At 41.0% G+C, this 16,989-nt stretch overlaps 1 protein-coding gene across 2 annotated transcripts in view; it reads right to left on the bottom strand.

The window, feature by feature from the left end:
- The window catches only part of vps13a (vacuolar protein sorting 13 homolog A), a 346,213-nt gene that overhangs the window by 130,570 nt on the left and 198,654 nt on the right, over positions 1-16,989 (bottom strand). For both annotated transcript variants that reach the window (XM_033017572.1, XM_033017571.1), the window contains exons 44-48: positions 16,260-16,521; positions 9,896-10,056; positions 9,217-9,332; positions 6,425-6,713; positions 2,713-3,105 (exon numbers count right to left, since the gene is read on the bottom strand). In XM_033017572.1, the coding sequence (XP_032873463.1) occupies positions 2,713-3,105; positions 6,425-6,713; positions 9,217-9,332; positions 9,896-10,056; positions 16,260-16,521 (1,221 nt within the window). The remainder of the gene's footprint in view (positions 1-2,712; positions 3,106-6,424; positions 6,714-9,216; positions 9,333-9,895; positions 10,057-16,259; positions 16,522-16,989) is intronic.

The raw sequence follows: 16,989 nt of genomic DNA, 5'->3' as shown, positions 1-16,989 counted from the left end.
TTAAATAAACCTTACCCGCACTTCTCCCTTAAATACTTCTCCCTCTCACCTTAAAGCAATGTCATCTGGTATCTAACATTTTCACTCTGGGAGAAAGAATCAGGCTCTCTCCTCAATCTGTACCAATTGAATAACTACTTTGGTTCCGTCTTCACTAAGGAAGACATAAATAATCTGCCGGAAATAGCAGGGGACCGCGGGTCAAATGCGATGGAGGAACTGAGTAAAATCCAGGTTAGCCTGGAAGTGGTTAGGTAAATTGAATGGATTAAAGGCCGATAAATCCCCAGGGCCGGATAGGCTGCATCCCAGAGTGCTTAAGGAAGTAGCACCAGAAATAGTGGATGCATTAGTGATAATTTTTCAAAACGCTTTAGATTCTGGAGTAGTTCCTGAGGATTGGAGGGTAGCTAATGTAACACTTTTTAAAAAGGGAGGGAGAGAGAAAACGGGGAATTACAGACCAGTTAGTCTAACATTGGTAGTGGGGAAACTGCTAGAGTCAGTTATTAAAGATGGGATAGCAGCACATTTGGAAAGTGGTGAAATCATTGGACAAAGTCAGCATGGATTTACGAAAGGTAAATCATGTCTGACGAATCTTATAGAATTTTTTGAGGATGTAACTAGTAGTGGATAAGGGAGAACCAGTGGATGTGTTATATCTGGACTTTCAGAAGGCTTTCGACAAGGTCCCACATAAGAGATTAGTATACAAACTTAAAGCACACGGTATTAGGGGTTCAGTATTGATGTGGATAGAGAACTGGCTGGCAGACAGGAAGCAAAGAGTAGGAGTAAACGGATCCTTTTCAGAATGGCAGGCAGTGACTAGTGGGGTACCGCAAGGCTCAGTGCTGGGACCCCAGCTATTTACAATATATATTAATGATTTGGACGAGGGAATTGAATGCAACATCTCCAAGTTTGCGGATGACACGAAGCTGGGGGGCAGTGTTAGCTGTGAGGAGGATACTAGGAGGCTGCAAGGTGACTTGGATAGGCTGGGTGAGTGGGCAAATGCATGGCAGATGCAGTATAATGTGGATAAATGTGAGGTTATCCACTTTGGTGGCAAAAACAGGAAAGTAGACTATTAACTAAATGGTGGCCGATTAGGAAAAGGGGAGATGCAACGAGACCTGGGTGTCATGGTACACCAGTCATTGAAAGTAGGCATGCAGGTGCAGCAGGCAGTGAAGAAAGCGAATGGTATGTTAGCATTCATAGCAAAAGGATCTGAGTATAGGAGCAGGGAGGTTCTACTGCAGTTGTACAGGGTATTGGTGAGACCACACCTGGAGTATTGTGTACAGTTTTGGTCTCCAAATCTGAGGAAAGACATTCTTGCCATAGAGGGAGTACAGAGAAGGTTCACCAGACTGATTCCTGGGATGTCAGGACTTTCATATGAAGAAAGACTGGATAGACTCGGCTTGTACTCGCTCGAATTTAGAAGATTGAGGGGGGACCTTATAGAAACTTACAAAATTCTTGAGGGGTTGGACAGGCTAGATGCAGGAAGATTGTTCCCAATGTTGGGCAAGTCCAGGACAAGGGGTCACAGTTTAAGGATAAAGGGGAAATCCTTTAGGACCAAGATGAGAAAAACATTTTTCACACAGAGAGTGGTGAATCTCTGGAACTCTCTGCCACAGAAGGTAGTTGAGGACAGTTCATTGGCTATATTTATGAGGGAGTTAGATGTGGCCCTTGTGGCTAAAGGGATCAGGGGGTATGGAGAGAAGGCAGGTACAGGATACTGAGTTGGATGATCAGCCATGATCATATTGAATGGCGGTGCAGGCTCGAAGGGCCGAATGGCCTACTCCTGCACCTATTTTCTATGTTTCTATGTACATCCCATATTTTTATTCGCTTCTACCAGGCCTCTCCTCAAGCCAGCAAAGCTCCAGAGAAAACAATCCAAGTTTTCTAACCTCTCCTTAAAGCTAAAACCTTCTAATCCATGGAGTTGTCAAATTTTGGCACATTGGCCTTCAACAGACAGAATATTGAGTATCGAAGTTGGGAGCTCATCCTACAGTTGAACAATGGTCAGACCATATTTAGAGTTCGGTGTCCTGTTTTCATCACCGAGTTATAGGAAACATGTCAAGCTGAAAAGGTTGCAGAAAAGATTTACGAGAATGTTACGAGGACTAGAGGGCCTGAGCTACAGAGAAAGGTTGTGCAGTCTCAGACTTTATTCCATGGAGCAGTGGTGGATGAGGGGTGATCTTATAGAGGTGTACAAAATCATGAGAGTCATAGATCAGGTAAATACAGACTCGTTTGCTCAGAGTAGGGGAATCAAGAACCAGAGGACATTAGATTAAGTTGGTGGTGGGGGGGGAGGAGAAGTTGTAATAGGAACCTAGTTTTTTTTTTACACGAAGGGTGGTTGATAGGATAGATTTAGAGGATTATGGGCCATGTGTGGACAGGTGGGATAGTGTAGATGTGACATGTTGGTTGGCTTGGACAAAATGTATCGAAGGGCCTGTTTCTACGCTGTATGATTTTATGACTCTAAGCTAATCTGCACCATCTGCAAAGCCTCCACATCTTTCCTGTAATGAAGAGACTGAGTTACACACTGCACCATACTGTTAATGTAGGATGTAATTTTACTCTTTTTATTCATAATTATTGAAGCAAAGACAAATCGGTATTAAACGTTGTGTTGATAAAACAGAAGGAGCAGCCTACCTTGTTCTTTTGGAATATGCATTTGGATCCGAAAGAAAAGAGCAGAGGCTTTTTGTAATCCAAAGGATGTTTACGGTGAACATCATCAGCTTTATACTGAAGCAATCGCCCGGTTTTATTTATCATCCAATACGGGCTATGCAATGTCAACAAAGTATGTCCCACATTGTTTGTCACAAGGATTGCAATGTCCATTTCACTCTCCTCATCATCAATTTTTGTTTTAAATTTGATTAATTCAATGTCAGTTTGGTTGCTTCTGATGTTATATTCTCCTGACCAATTATGGTCCAAATAATTTATAGTGAAGGTCAATCTTGATTTGTCCAATACAGCATCATGAAGTTGTGCAGACTTTCCTTCATCAATTTTCAATGTTCGTTCTACACTTTCCTGAAACAATGCATTATTTTTTGAAAATTTGTTACAATTTTACTTCCCAACAACTATTACATTTCCACATAACAACTATGTTCAGACAAATATGGACAAAGAAAGCTTTGTTATTTAAAAAATAGAAATTAAAATAAATTCCGTAATCTGCCAGGCTTCATAATGGATTGTACAATGAGAATTGAAAGACTTCATAATCATAAGGAACATTTAAATTTATGTTTAAAAATGAAGTATTTGTATTCTTACATTTCCTCCCACATTCCAAAGACGTACAGGTTTGTAGGTTAATTGGCTTCTGTAAATTGTCCCAAGTGTGTTGTGTGTAGGATAGTGCGAGTGTATGGGGTGATCCTTGGTCGGAGTGGACTCGGTGAGCCGAAGGGCCTGTTTCCATACTAAAGTCTACAGATAGTTGTAATGTGACAATTGCAGGCCAATACCAATGGGGTCCAAACTAGTTTGTTTTATTTATGAGTTAACAACATTGAAAATCCAGTTGCACATGAGTTAACAATATATTTTCATGGGGCTCTTCAAAATAAAATGACATTAGACCTAGTAACTCTTGTAATGGCAGGATTTTTACAAATGCAAAGAAAACAAAATTGACAGTAATCATGGGTATATACAGTGCCCTCTATAATGTTTGGGACAAAGACCCATCATTTATTTATTTGCCACTGTACTCCACAATTTGAGATTTGTAATAGAAAAAAAAATCACATGTGGATAAAGTGCACATTGTCAGATTTTAATAAAGGCCATGTTTATACATTTTGGTTTCACCATGTAGAAATTACAGCAGTGTTTATACATTGTACTCCCATTTCAGGGCACCATAATGTTTGGGACACAGCGATGTCATGTAAATTATAGTCATGTTTAGTATTTTGTTGCATATCCTTTGCATGCAATGACTGCTTGAAGTCTGCGATTCATGAACATCACAAATTGCTGGGTGATGCTCTGCAGGCCTAAATTGCAGCCATCTTTAGTTCATGCGTGTTTTGGGGGCTAGTCCCCTTCAGTTTTCTCTTCAGCATATAAAAGGCATGCTAAATTGGGTTCAGATCGGGTGATTGACATGGCCACTCAAGAATTGACAATTTATTTGCTTTGAAAAGCTCCTTTGTTGCTTTAGAAGAATGTTTGGAATGTCTTGCTGTAGAATCAACCACCGGCCAATGAGTTATAGACAATAGGTGCAGGAGTAGGCCATTCGGCCATTCGAGCCATTCAATGTGATCATGGCTGATCATCCGCAATCAGTACCCTGTTTCTGCCTTCTCCCCATATCCCCCGACTCCGCTATTTTTAAGAGCCCTATCTAGCTCTCTCTTGTAAGCATCCAGAGAACCGCCTCCACCGCCCTCCGAGGCAAAATTCACAAGAGTTTTGAGGCATTTGTTTGAACGAGCAGATAGGATGTGTCTATACACTTCAGAATTCATTATGCTATTACCATCAGCAGTTGTATCATCAATGAAGATGTAAAAAAAAAACCTTCAGCAGCCATACATACCCAGGCCATAACACCCCCACCACTGTATTTCACAGAAGAGGTGGTATGCTTTGGATCTTGGGCAGATCCTTCTCCCCTCCATACTTTGCTCTTGCCATCACTCTGATATGTTAATCTTCGTCTCATCTGTCCACAAGACCTTTTTCCAGAACTGTGGTTGCTCCTCTAAGTACTTCTTGGTAAACCGTAACCCGACCATCCTTTTTTTGCAGCTAACTAGTGGTTTGCATCTTGCAGTGTAGCCTCTGTATTTATGTTCATGAAGTCTTCGGCAGACAGTGGTCATTGACAAATCCACACCTGCCTCCTGAAGAGTGTTTCTGATCTGTCGGACAGGTGTTTGGGGATTTTTCTTTATTATACAGAGAATTCTTCTGTCATCAGCTTTGAAGGTCTTCCTTGTCCTGCCAGTCCTTTTGCGATTAGTAAGCTCACCAGTGCTCTCTTTCTTCTTAATGATGTTCCAAACAGTTGATTTTGGTAAGCCTAAGGTTTGGCTGACGTCTCCAACAGTTTCATTCTTGTTTCAGTCTTATAATGGCTTCTTTGACTTTCATTGGCACAAATTTGGTCCTCATGTTGATAAACAGCAATAAAAGTATCCAAAGCCGAGGGAGAGACTAGGCGATGAGAGCTTTCTTATACCTGCATTAAGGAGGCAATAATTACGCACCTATGCAATTGCAAACAATTGTGAAGCCATGTGTCCCAAACATTATGGTGCCCTGAAATGGGAGACTATGTATAAACACTGCTGTAATTTCTACATGGTGAAACCAAACTGTATGAAGAAGGGTTTCGGCCCGAAACGTTACCTATCTCCTTCGCTCCATAGATGCTGCTGCACCCGCTGAGTTTCTCCAGCATTTCTGTGTACCTTTGTATGAAAATGGCCTTTATTAAAAATCTGACAATGTGCACTTTAACCACATGTGATTTTTTTTCTATTATAAATCTCAAATTGTGGAGTACAGAGGCAAATACATAAATTATGGGTGTTTGTCCCAAACATTATGGACGGCACTGTACACAGTAAAGTAAAGTAAAGTAGCCTTTATTGTCATTCAGACCTTTCAGTCTGAACGAAATTTCGTTGCCTTGCAGTCATACATATAATAAAAATGACAAAAACATACAATAAACACAAATTTAACATCCACCACAGTGAGTTCACCAGGCACCTCCTCACTGTGATGGAAGACAAAAATCTTAAAGTCCTTGTCTCTTCCCTCCTTGTTCTCCCTCTGCTCCGAGGCGACCTGTGAGCTCCCTCCGATCCTCCGAGGTCAGGTCGCCGCTGCCGCTGGAACGCCACAGCTCCTTTGTCGGGTCGCCGCTGCCGCCGGAACGCCACAGTTCCGATGTCGGGTTGCCGCTGCCGGTGCCGCCGGAACGCCACAGCTCCATGCTGGGTCGCCCCTGCCGCTGCTGCCGGAACGCCACAGCTCCATGCCGGGTCGCCGCTGCCGCTGCCGCCGGAACGCCACTGCTCCATGCCGGGTCGCCACTGCCACTGCCGCCGGAACGCCACAGCTCCGATGTTGCCACTGGAACGCTGCCCCAGCTCCGAGGCCGCCAGCTCCGCCATTAGGCCTCGGTGCAGACGGAGACGGACACGGGGGATACGACAAGAGAAGTCGCATCCCCCCCGAAGGAAGAGACTAAAAACATGTTTCTCCCCCCCACCCCACACCCATACACAACATAATAAAATTAAAATTAAACCAAAAATTAACTAAAACAGGACAAAAGAACAAACAAAAAAAGAAAAAACAAACAGGCTAGTAAATTTACCTCTGTTAAGCTAACATCCACAGAACAAGGCAAAAGGTTTTGTAGAATTGCAGTGGGCCACAAATGGAGCAAATAAGCATTCTTATTTTCCTCAGGATCATCGGATGTCAGGCTGTCATGCACTGCAACTATATTGATGATCAGTGAATCTTGCTCATTACCCTCAGGAACACCACATTTGCGATGAAATACAATTTTAGTGTTTGTATTTACATGACCAAAAGTGATAGCGTCACAGGGAGCATAGGATTCTTTGTCTTTCATCATTAATTGTAAACGGAGATCAGATCTATAAAAAAACATTAAAATAAATTGTTTTAAAATTAGATATTTAAATATATATTTTATCAGACAAACACATTTACTCTGCTTCAAATCTAAATACAAATACAACCAGCATATGTTGTTTGCAAACATGCATTTTTGTTTTCCTTAACTTCGGCTTGAGTATCATACTTTTATGGGCCTGTCCCACTTAGCCAATTTTTCAGGCGACTGCCAGCGACTGTCAAGTCGTAGCAGGTCCCTGAAAAATCGGCGACCGGAACGGCGACTGTCAGAGTGGGACAGACACACACATCACTTCCTTCACCAGCCAGTTATGCAGCCAGGGGACAGGGCAAGCGGGGGAGTGCTGTCTGAGTGAAATTCACACAGTGCAAAGCCAATGTGATACAGACACACACCACGATAAACAGGAAGGTTGGCGCTGTAATTAAGACGGTGAAAGCACAGTGTACAGGAAGGGTCACTTAACTCATTTAAAAGGGGGGGGGGGGGGGAGAGTGGGGGAGAGGGGGGGGGGAGAAGGAGTGGAGACAACTTTTAAGAAGCCAGAGATACACATCATCGGTTGGTTATCCTTGCTTCTGAAAACTACTGTTTACGTTTTTTCCCCCAATGAGCTAATGAAATTCACCGGACGGCACCGGCGACAACCTACGACAAACTATGACAACCTACGACCGCCTGGCAACCCACTACCACGGCACCTACGTCACGAGAATTCTAACTACTCTCCATGGCGTCAAAATTCTGGTCGCCGCTAATGTTTCAACATGTTGAAAAATTAGCGGCGATCAGAATGAAGCTGCGACTAGTTACGAGAATGCGGGAACTACTCACCACCATGCAGGCGACACCCCGGCAACCACCAGCGAACATGTGGCGACTTTGTGGCGACCTCATAGTCTCTTGTGGTCGCCTAAAAAGTCGCGTAAGTGGGACAGGCCCATTACTTTCACATGTTCCATCTTTGACTTTTCTGTTCCCTTACTTCTCTACTTTCATCTTAACATCCACGATAAGCCCAGACACAACTATTTTGACTCCCAGCTCCACTCACTCTGCTTTCTGAAAAATTCCGTTCCATTCTCCAATGTATTTGCTTTTGTCATATCTGTTCTACTATTTGCATCTTTCCACACCAGTTGTCCGACATGTCTTTCTTTTCCTGCACCTCCATTTTTGTTGACAGGGCTTTCAACAATATCTGTTCCTTTTCCTGCACTTCAGTTCTCATCACCTCTCCGCTTATTCAGAGGCAAAGATAAGGGTCCCCTTGTGATAATTTTCCACACCACTAGCCACCATTCAATGTCAGTAATTTCTTCACCTTCAATTTAATGGCATCAAGACACATCTTCCCCTTCCCTGTAGCAATTTCCTCTGCAAATCTGGCTCATTCTTCCATTTTCAATATCCACCCCTTTCTCATGGCACTTTCCTACCCAACCCAAGAAGACAAAATATATTTACTTCCTTACCTTTTCTCTCACCACAGATAAAGTCTGACCTACTATGCATTTCCATTATTTCCCTGTTCATATACCATCTTTTAACACGCTACCAAATAACATCAGTTTTTCCCAGTCGCATAGACTTGCGAGGATTGCTCTGCAAAATCTTCATTTAAAAGGAAATCCATACTTGCAGTTAAATATTCAGACATCTGCTGCACAATACTCTGGAAGCTGGTTATTCATTGTGAAAATAAAACTTATTGACACAAGTAACTTCTACTGAGCTATACTGCATTTGAACACTTCAAACATCTTTTAAAGGATTCAAACCTAGCATTATCGTTTGTTGTATTGTAAACTTGCAGCTGCAGAACAAACCATAAGGGCCAAATTCGGGATATTGAAAACAGCGGCAATTTTAATGTTGATCTTCGTAGACATTATCCCAAAGTATGCTGGGATCCATGATCCTAAATTGACCTGTGCGAATAACAATATTTTTCAAGAAACTAAGGTTTGTTCAGTCAGTCATCGTCAACAATTAGATCGGCAGTTACTCAGCTTCAGAGATCCAGGTCTCCAAATTATTTTCAACATGTACAACATCAAGAGGGTGGTGATATACCCTCCACAAACTAGGATGAGCGTAGCTCTAAAAAAATGCTGAAGCTTGATTTATTCCAGATCCAAGTAATCTAATTGATTGGCATTCTGCCTTACAATCTAAGCACCCATTATCTTCATCACAAATATTCAGTTGTTGCAATGTGTATGGTTTCCAAAATGCACAACTGCAATTCATCAAGGTTACATCAATAGAATCTCATAAATCTGTAAACTCTACCGCCTGGAAGGATCGGGGGTCTGCACGTGGTAAATGCTGTAAAGCTGAATTCAAACAGCATGCGAGGGTTTATCCACAGTAACAAGGTTGTCTTGATACAATTTTACAGGGCTTTGATATTTATGTTATTTGTACTGTATCAATACAAAGCAAGTTGTTCCATGCAAAATTAAAATACTTTAGACAAGATAATTCAATTCAAATACCTGTAAGAAAGCAAAGGGACATTAAAATCTTCATTTGGCTGAATGGTACCAAGCATCTTCAAATCGGATTCCACGTCTTCTAAGACATTGAAAGGCAATGAAAAATGATTTTTTATCTGCAAGTTGAAAAATTAAAAAATGAATTCCACGAGAGATTTAACATATAAATTCAAATTTCTGCATTTTTACAAAACTTTTGGTAGCTGATATACACAAAGATATAGTGAGATAATGCTGGAAAAATAAACGGACTTTCCAATTTGAAATTACTTATTTTGGACTACTTGTCAAAAGCTCATGATACCCCACATTATTCTTAAAAGAGGAAGCTTCATGTGGGTGGACTGTAAAGCAATTCAGGGCATTGGTGCAGAACCTCCAGCACGGTATGTAAAGGAATAACTTGAAAAGGTCTCAGATGCTGAACGTATCAGATTGTTAAGTATATTTTTGATTAAACAATCTAAATAAAATTAACACTGGCTATCCATTAAACCCAATTATACCAAAGCAGAAAGCAGAATATGAACCATATTCTATCATTTCAGTTTTTACATCATAGTATATAGAAAATGTATAGCTCCCCAAAGAACATTTTTTAAAAGTTATTTATTAATAAAGGTAAGCATATTTTATTAACACTATTATTCTTAAGTGCACATTGAATTAAATTATATACCTGCACAGGGGAACGAATTGTTATTCTTTTGCTTCCTTGCACTGCATCGATCTGACATATAATGGACCGCTCGACAATCGATTCCGTGTGGGTAATGGTGTACTGACGGCGACCTAACTTAGTTAGTGGAATTTTGTCAGCCGCTGCATGGCCCTGAGGAACTACATGAAATTTATTTAAATGTTTTACTGATGAAAAATGGCATTTCAAAGTAACATGCACATGCCCCCAAATGAATACATCGAATTCTGCATTAGTTTCACAGATTTTAAACATTTGTGCTAATAGAAACAATTAACATTTATTTTTTACTTCACGGCGGTTCTTTAAGGGTGATGCTAGGATAGTATGGTATGTATTTAGCCAATGGTAATGCTGCTGAATGCAAAGAAGTAGCAGTCAAGATGCTCTCGACAAAGATGGTCATCCTTTGTCACTTGCCACTTTATACAAAGCATTATTTAGATTGTGCCTCACATGGGCACAAGCTGATATTGAGAGGGATTGCAAAGGGAATTGAGCATTTATAACTTGCAGTTCATTTGGATTGATGATAGCTAGTTTCCACTCTGGTTTGGTATGTTCCAAATAGCGTCAGAGAGTTAGAGATTATCAACTTTGCAGATGATAGAAAAGTGGGTGGTTATGCAGATAGTGAAGATGATTGTGAAAAACTGACCAATTGACCAGGTGGGCTGAGGAATTGTTGATGAAATTTAATACAGAGAAATGTGAGGTGTTGCATTTTGGGAAGTCTAACATGGGCAGGACCAACATTAGTGAATGGTAAGGATCTGGGGAGTGTTGTAGATCAGAGGGATCTAAGAGTGCAGGTGCATGGTTCCTTGAAGGAGGAGTCTTCAGGTAGATAGGGTGGTCCAAAAGGCTTTTGGCACATTGACCTTCATCATATTGAGTACAGATGTTGGGCGATCATAACCATGTATAGGAACAATGTTGCCAAGCTGGAGAGGATACAGAGAAGATTTACGAGGATGTTGCCAGGACTCGAGGGTCTGAGCTATAGGTAGAGGTTGAATAGGCTAGGTCTCTATTCCTTGGAACGCAAGAGGATGAGGTTTGATATTATAGAGGTGTATAAGATCATGAGAGGAATAGATTGGGTAGATGCACACAGTCTCTTGCCCAGAGTAGGTGAATTGAGGACAAGAGGACATAGGTTTCAGGTGAAGGGGAAAAGATTTAATGGGAATCTGAGGGTTCTCAACTACCCTCTCGATAGAAATTACATTTTTTTAGAACCCCACTAAATCACCTCTGATTTACCTTGTCTTTATTTAGAGGAAAAATTTGTTACCACCTATCTAGGGACCTCATAATTTAATACACTTTTATTAGATTCTCTCCACCCCCAAACAGTCTCCTCTGCTCAAAAGAAAAACAAACCCAACCTCCCCAGTCTCTTCTGATAACTGATAAACCCAATACAAAGCAATGTCCAGATGAATCTCTTCTGCATCCTCTCAAGCGCAATCACATTCTGTGGTGTGGCAATCAGAATTACACATAGTACTCGGACGATGGCCTTATCAAGGTTTCATAAAGTTGGACCATAACCTCGCTGCTTTTATATTCTACATCATGGCTAATGAAGATAAATATCTTATACAATGTATTCAGAAAGTATTCAGACCCCTTCACTTTTTCCACATTTCGTTATGTTACAGCCTTATTCTAAAATGGATTAAATTATATATTTTTTTACCACCAATCTACACACAATAATATCCCATAATAAAAAAGCAATGGTAGATGGAATCTCATCCTGATAGCTGGGAGGGGATACATTATGGGAGCACAAGTAAGGCTAAATCATGTCCAATCAATGAAATATCACATTTACATAAGTATTCAGACCCTGTACTCAGTACTTTGTTGAGGCACCTTTGGCAGTGATTACAGCCTCAAGTCTTCTTGGGTATGACGCTACAAGCTTGGCACATGTGTATTTGGGTAAAATCACATTCACAATCAGTTTAATTTACCACTGGTGGACTCCAATCAAGTTGTAGAAACATCTCAAGGATAATCAATGGAAACAGGATGAAACCAAACTCATAATTTGTCAACTTGCCCTGGGATCTAACTGGGTACTACAGTATCAAAGGGAACATACTAACTAGCATGGATAGCAAGTTGGCTGGAAGGCAGAAGGCAAAAAGTGGCGATCAAGGGGGATTTTTCTGTTTGGCTGCCAGTGACTAGCGGAATTCCACAGGGGTCAGTGCTGGGGCTGCTACACTTCACGTTGTATATTAATGATTTGGATGAGGGGATTGGAGGCTTTGTGGACAAGTTTGCAGATGAAACAATGATAAGTGGAGGGGCAGGTAGTGCAGAGAAAGGCATAGACTATTTTCGAAATGGGGAGAGAGTCCAGAAATCGGAGGTGCAAAGGGACTTGGGAGTGTGGTGCAGGTTTCCTAAAATTTCAATTTGCAAGTCGAATTGGTAGTAAGGAAGGCAAACGCAATGCTAGCATTTATTTCAAGAGGACTAGAATACAAAAACAGGAATGTAATGTTGAGGGTCTAAGGTGCTGCTCAAACTGCATTTGAAGTATTGTGAGCAATTTTCAGCCCCATATCTGAGGAAGGATGTGCTGGCACTGGAGAGGGACCAGTGGAGGTTTACGAGAATGATCCCAGGACTAAATGGGTTAACATATGATAAGCGTTTGACAGCATTGGGCCACTATTTACTGGAGTTTAGAAGGATGAGGGGACACCTCATTGAAACCTACCAAATTGTAGATCCTAGACTCTCCAGTGGGAGAGTCTAGGACCAGAGTTCATAGCCTCAAAATTAAAGGACGTTCCTTTAGGAAGGAAATGAGGAGGAATTTCTTTCATCAGAGGGTGGTGAATCTATGGAATTCATTGCCATAGAAGCCTGTTGAGGCCGTCAATGGATATTTTTACGGCAGAGATAGATACATTCTTGATTTAGATACATAGATACATAAACAATAAGTGCAGGAGTAGGCCATTTGGCCCTTCAAGCCAGCACCGCCATTCAATGTAATCATAGCTGATCATTCACAATCAGTACCCTGTTCCTGCTTTCTCCCCATATCCCTCGATTCCGTTAGCCCTAAGAGCTCTATCTAACTCTATTTTGAATGCATCCAGTGAATTGGCCTCCACTGCCCTCTGAGGCAGAGAATTCCACAAATTCACAACTCTGTGTGAAAAAGTTTTCCCTCATCTCAATTCTAAATGGCCCACCCCTTATTCTTAAACTGTGGCCCCTGGTTCTGCACTTCCCCAACATCGGGAACATGTTTCCTGTATCTAGCGTGTTTGCAATCCCTTAATAATTTATTATGTTTCTATAAGATCCCCTCTCATCCTAAATTCCAGTGAATACAATCCCAGTAGCTCCATTCTTTCGTCATATGACTGTCCCGCCATCCTGGGAATTAACCTCGTGACCGTACACTGCACTCTCTCAATAGCAAGAATGTCCTTCCTCAAATTAGGAGACCAAAACTGCACACAATACTCCAGGTGTGGTCTCACCAGGGCCCTGTACAACGGCAGAAGGACCTCTTTGCTGCTATACTCAACTCCTCTCTTTATAAAGGCCAACATGTCATTAGCTTTCTTCACTGCCTGTTGTATCTGTATGCGCAATTTCAGTGACTGATGTACTAGGACACCCAGGTCTTGTTGTACTTTCCCTTTTCCTAACCTGACACCATTCAGATAATAATCTCCCTTCCCGTTCTTGCCTCCATAGTGGATAACCTCACATTTATCCATTTATATGGGTGTCAGGGGTTATGGGGAGAAGGCAGTAGAATGGGTATAGGAGGGAGAGATAGATCAGCCTTGATTGAATGGCGGAGTGGATTTGATGGGTCAAATGGTCTAATTCTGCGCCTACCACGTACGGCTGAAATGTCTGTTTATGCACTTATCTCTAAAGTGTAAAAGTCTATTCATCTGCCCTTCACCCCACAGCAGCATATACAGGCCATATATATCATCCAGCATATACAGATAATGTCATCCATAACTGTCAAAAAATGGAGAAGGGTCCTATCCCAACACAAAAGTGACAAGGTGTCAGTAGAAACCGGCTTCCCATATAACATATTAAAACTCGATGATCAACTTCAGAAAAAATCTTCAATTTTATCATCCACATCTGGGACGAGGAAAATATACCAGGAGACCTCAGAGATGCCATCATTCTATCATCTTCAAGAAAGGAGACAAATTAAACTGTAATAGTTGATAGAGATGTACCCATGTCATCTGTCACTGGGAAAATTAGCAACAGGTCATTAAATGCCTCTCTTCGTAGTTTATGAACTGCTCCTCAAATTTCAGTGTGGATTCCATCTATTCGGATACAGTGCCCTCCATAATATTTGGGACAAAGACCCATCATTTATTTATTTGCCTCTGCACTCCACAATTTGAGATTTGAAATAGAAAAAAAAATCACATGTGGTTAAAGAGCACATTGTCAGATTTTATGAAAGTGCATTTTTATACATTTTGATTTTACTATGTAGAAATGACAACTGTGTTTATACATCCCCCCCCCCCCCCCCAATTTCAGGGCACCATAATGTTTGGGACACATGGCTTCACAGGAGTTTGTAATTGCTCAGATGAGCTCTCAGCATCTAGTCTCTCCAGTCTTTCCATCACCTTTGGAAACTTTTATTGCTGTTTATCAACATGAGGACCTAAGTTGAGCCGATGAAAGTCAAAGAAGCCATTATGAGACTGAGAAACTAGAATAAAACTGTTGGAGACATCAGCCAAACCTTAGGCTTATCAAAATTAACTGTTTGGAACATCATTAAGAAGAAAGAGAGCACTGGTGAGCTTACTAATTGCAAAGGGACTGGCAGGCCAAATAAGTCCTCCACAGCTGATGACAGAAGAATTCTCTCTATAATAAAGATAAATCCCCAAATACTTGTCCGACAGATCAGAAACACTCTTCAAGAGTCAGGTGTGGATTTGTCAATGACCACTGTCCGCAGAAGACCATGAACAGAAATACAGAGGCTACACTGCATGATGCAAACCACTAATTAGCCGCAAAAATCAGATGGCCAGGTTACAGTTTGCCAAGAAGTACTTAAAAGAGCAACCACAGTTCTGGAAAAAGGTCTTGTGAACAGATGAGACGAAGATTAACTTATATCAGAGTGATGGCAAGAGCAAAGTATGGAGGAGAGAAGGAACTGCCCGAGATCTAAAGCATACCCCTCTTCTGTGAAACACAGTGGTGGGGGTGTTATGGCCTGGGCATGTATGGCTGCTGAAGGTACTGGCTCACTTATCTTCATTGATGATACAACTGCTGATGGTAGTAGCATAATGAATTCTTAAGTGTATGTTCACATCCTATCTGCTCAAGTTCAAACAAATGCCTCAAAACTCATTGGCCGGTGGTTCATTCTACAACAAGACAATGATGCCAAACAGGAAGGTACACAAAATTGCTGGGGAAACTCAGCGGGTGCAGCAGCATCTATGGAGCGAAGGAAATAAATGATGCCAAACATGCTGCTAAAGCATCAAAGGCGTTTTTCAAAGCTAAAAAAAGGTCAATTCTTGAATGGCCAAGTCAATCGCCCAATCTGCACCCAATTGAGCATGCCTTTTATATGAAGAGAAAACTGAAGGGGACTAGCCACAAAAACAAACATAAGCTAAAGATGGCTGCAATGCAGACCTAGCAGAGCATCACCAGAGAAGACACTCAGCAACTGGTGATGTCCATGCAAAGCATATGCAACAAAATACTAAACATGACTACTTTCACTTACGTGTCCCAAACATTATGAGGCCCTGAAATGGGGGGACTATGTATAAACACTGCTGTAATTTCTTCATGGCAAAACTAAAATTTATAAAAATGGCCTTTATTGAAATCTGACAATGTGCACTTTAACCACATGTGATTTTTTCTATTACAAATCTCAAATTGTGGAGTACAGAGGCAAATAAATAAATGATGGGTCTTTGTCCCAAACATTATGGGCACTCTATACTGATCTTTATCACTTTCCAAGTAAAATTGAACACTACATAATTATGAGCTAACATTTTTCTTTACATCTTAAATGAAGATCATTCATGAAGCAGCTGAATATTTTCGGGCCAAGAGTAAATCACTGAGAAACATCGCCAGCCAAATTTCTGCAGATTGAAAAGCAACTCTGATGATATCATAGAAACAGTATTAATCCAAGATGCTCTGTTTTTGCATCCAAGTACATTGTAGAGACTTGCTAAATTGTTTGATCAAGATCACGATACAACAAACCTCCATTCCTTTTTAAAGTTTTCTTCCAAAAATGGATTGCACTTACTCAGTGAAACATAAAACAATTTGCTGCTTGCATCAGTCAGATTTGATAGAAGTTCCTGTTCATTCAACATCCGTTGGTAATCCATATTAAGGACCTCTCCATTTTTAAGTTCATAACTTGAATTTGCTGATCTTTTATTTATAACGACAAATGAATCACTGGGGTAAATTATAACATCAAGTCCAAGGCAATTCTGTATTACAAATGGTGCTTGATCTTTTTGAAATACGTCACTTGTTTTACCAGCAGCTTCAGCAAATGCCTAGAAAGCAAAATACACAATATAAATCACCATTCAATTATTCACATTTCTAAAAATATGAAAATGATATTTAAAAACCTCTTCTTCATTCCCTTGCATACTTGAAATTTGGAGAATTCATTGTTCATACCTTTGGGTTGCAACCTATACAAGCAAAATATGAGATGTTGTTCTTCCAGTTTGCTTGTGACCTCAGTCTGGCAATGGAGGATGCCAAAGACAGAATGGTCGATATGGGAATGAGAAAGGGAAATAAAATCGATGGCACGCGGAACTTCCCTCAGGCCTTGGCAGATAGTGGCAGGTATTTGATTAAATGGTCGCCTAGTCTACACTTTGTTTCACCAATGTAGAGGAGGCCATATTGGGAGTACTTGATGTAATAAAAAAAGTTGAAAGAAGTGCACGTGAACCTCTGTCTCATTTAGAAGGCCTGCTGGGTCCCTAGATGGAAGTTAGAAAGAAGGT

This window comes from Amblyraja radiata, chromosome 3 (assembly GCF_010909765.2).
Source record: "Amblyraja radiata isolate CabotCenter1 chromosome 3, sAmbRad1.1.pri, whole genome shotgun sequence".
NCBI lineage: Eukaryota > Metazoa > Chordata > Chondrichthyes > Rajiformes > Rajidae > Amblyraja > Amblyraja radiata.
This window is presented reverse-complemented; position numbering and strand designations above follow the sequence as displayed.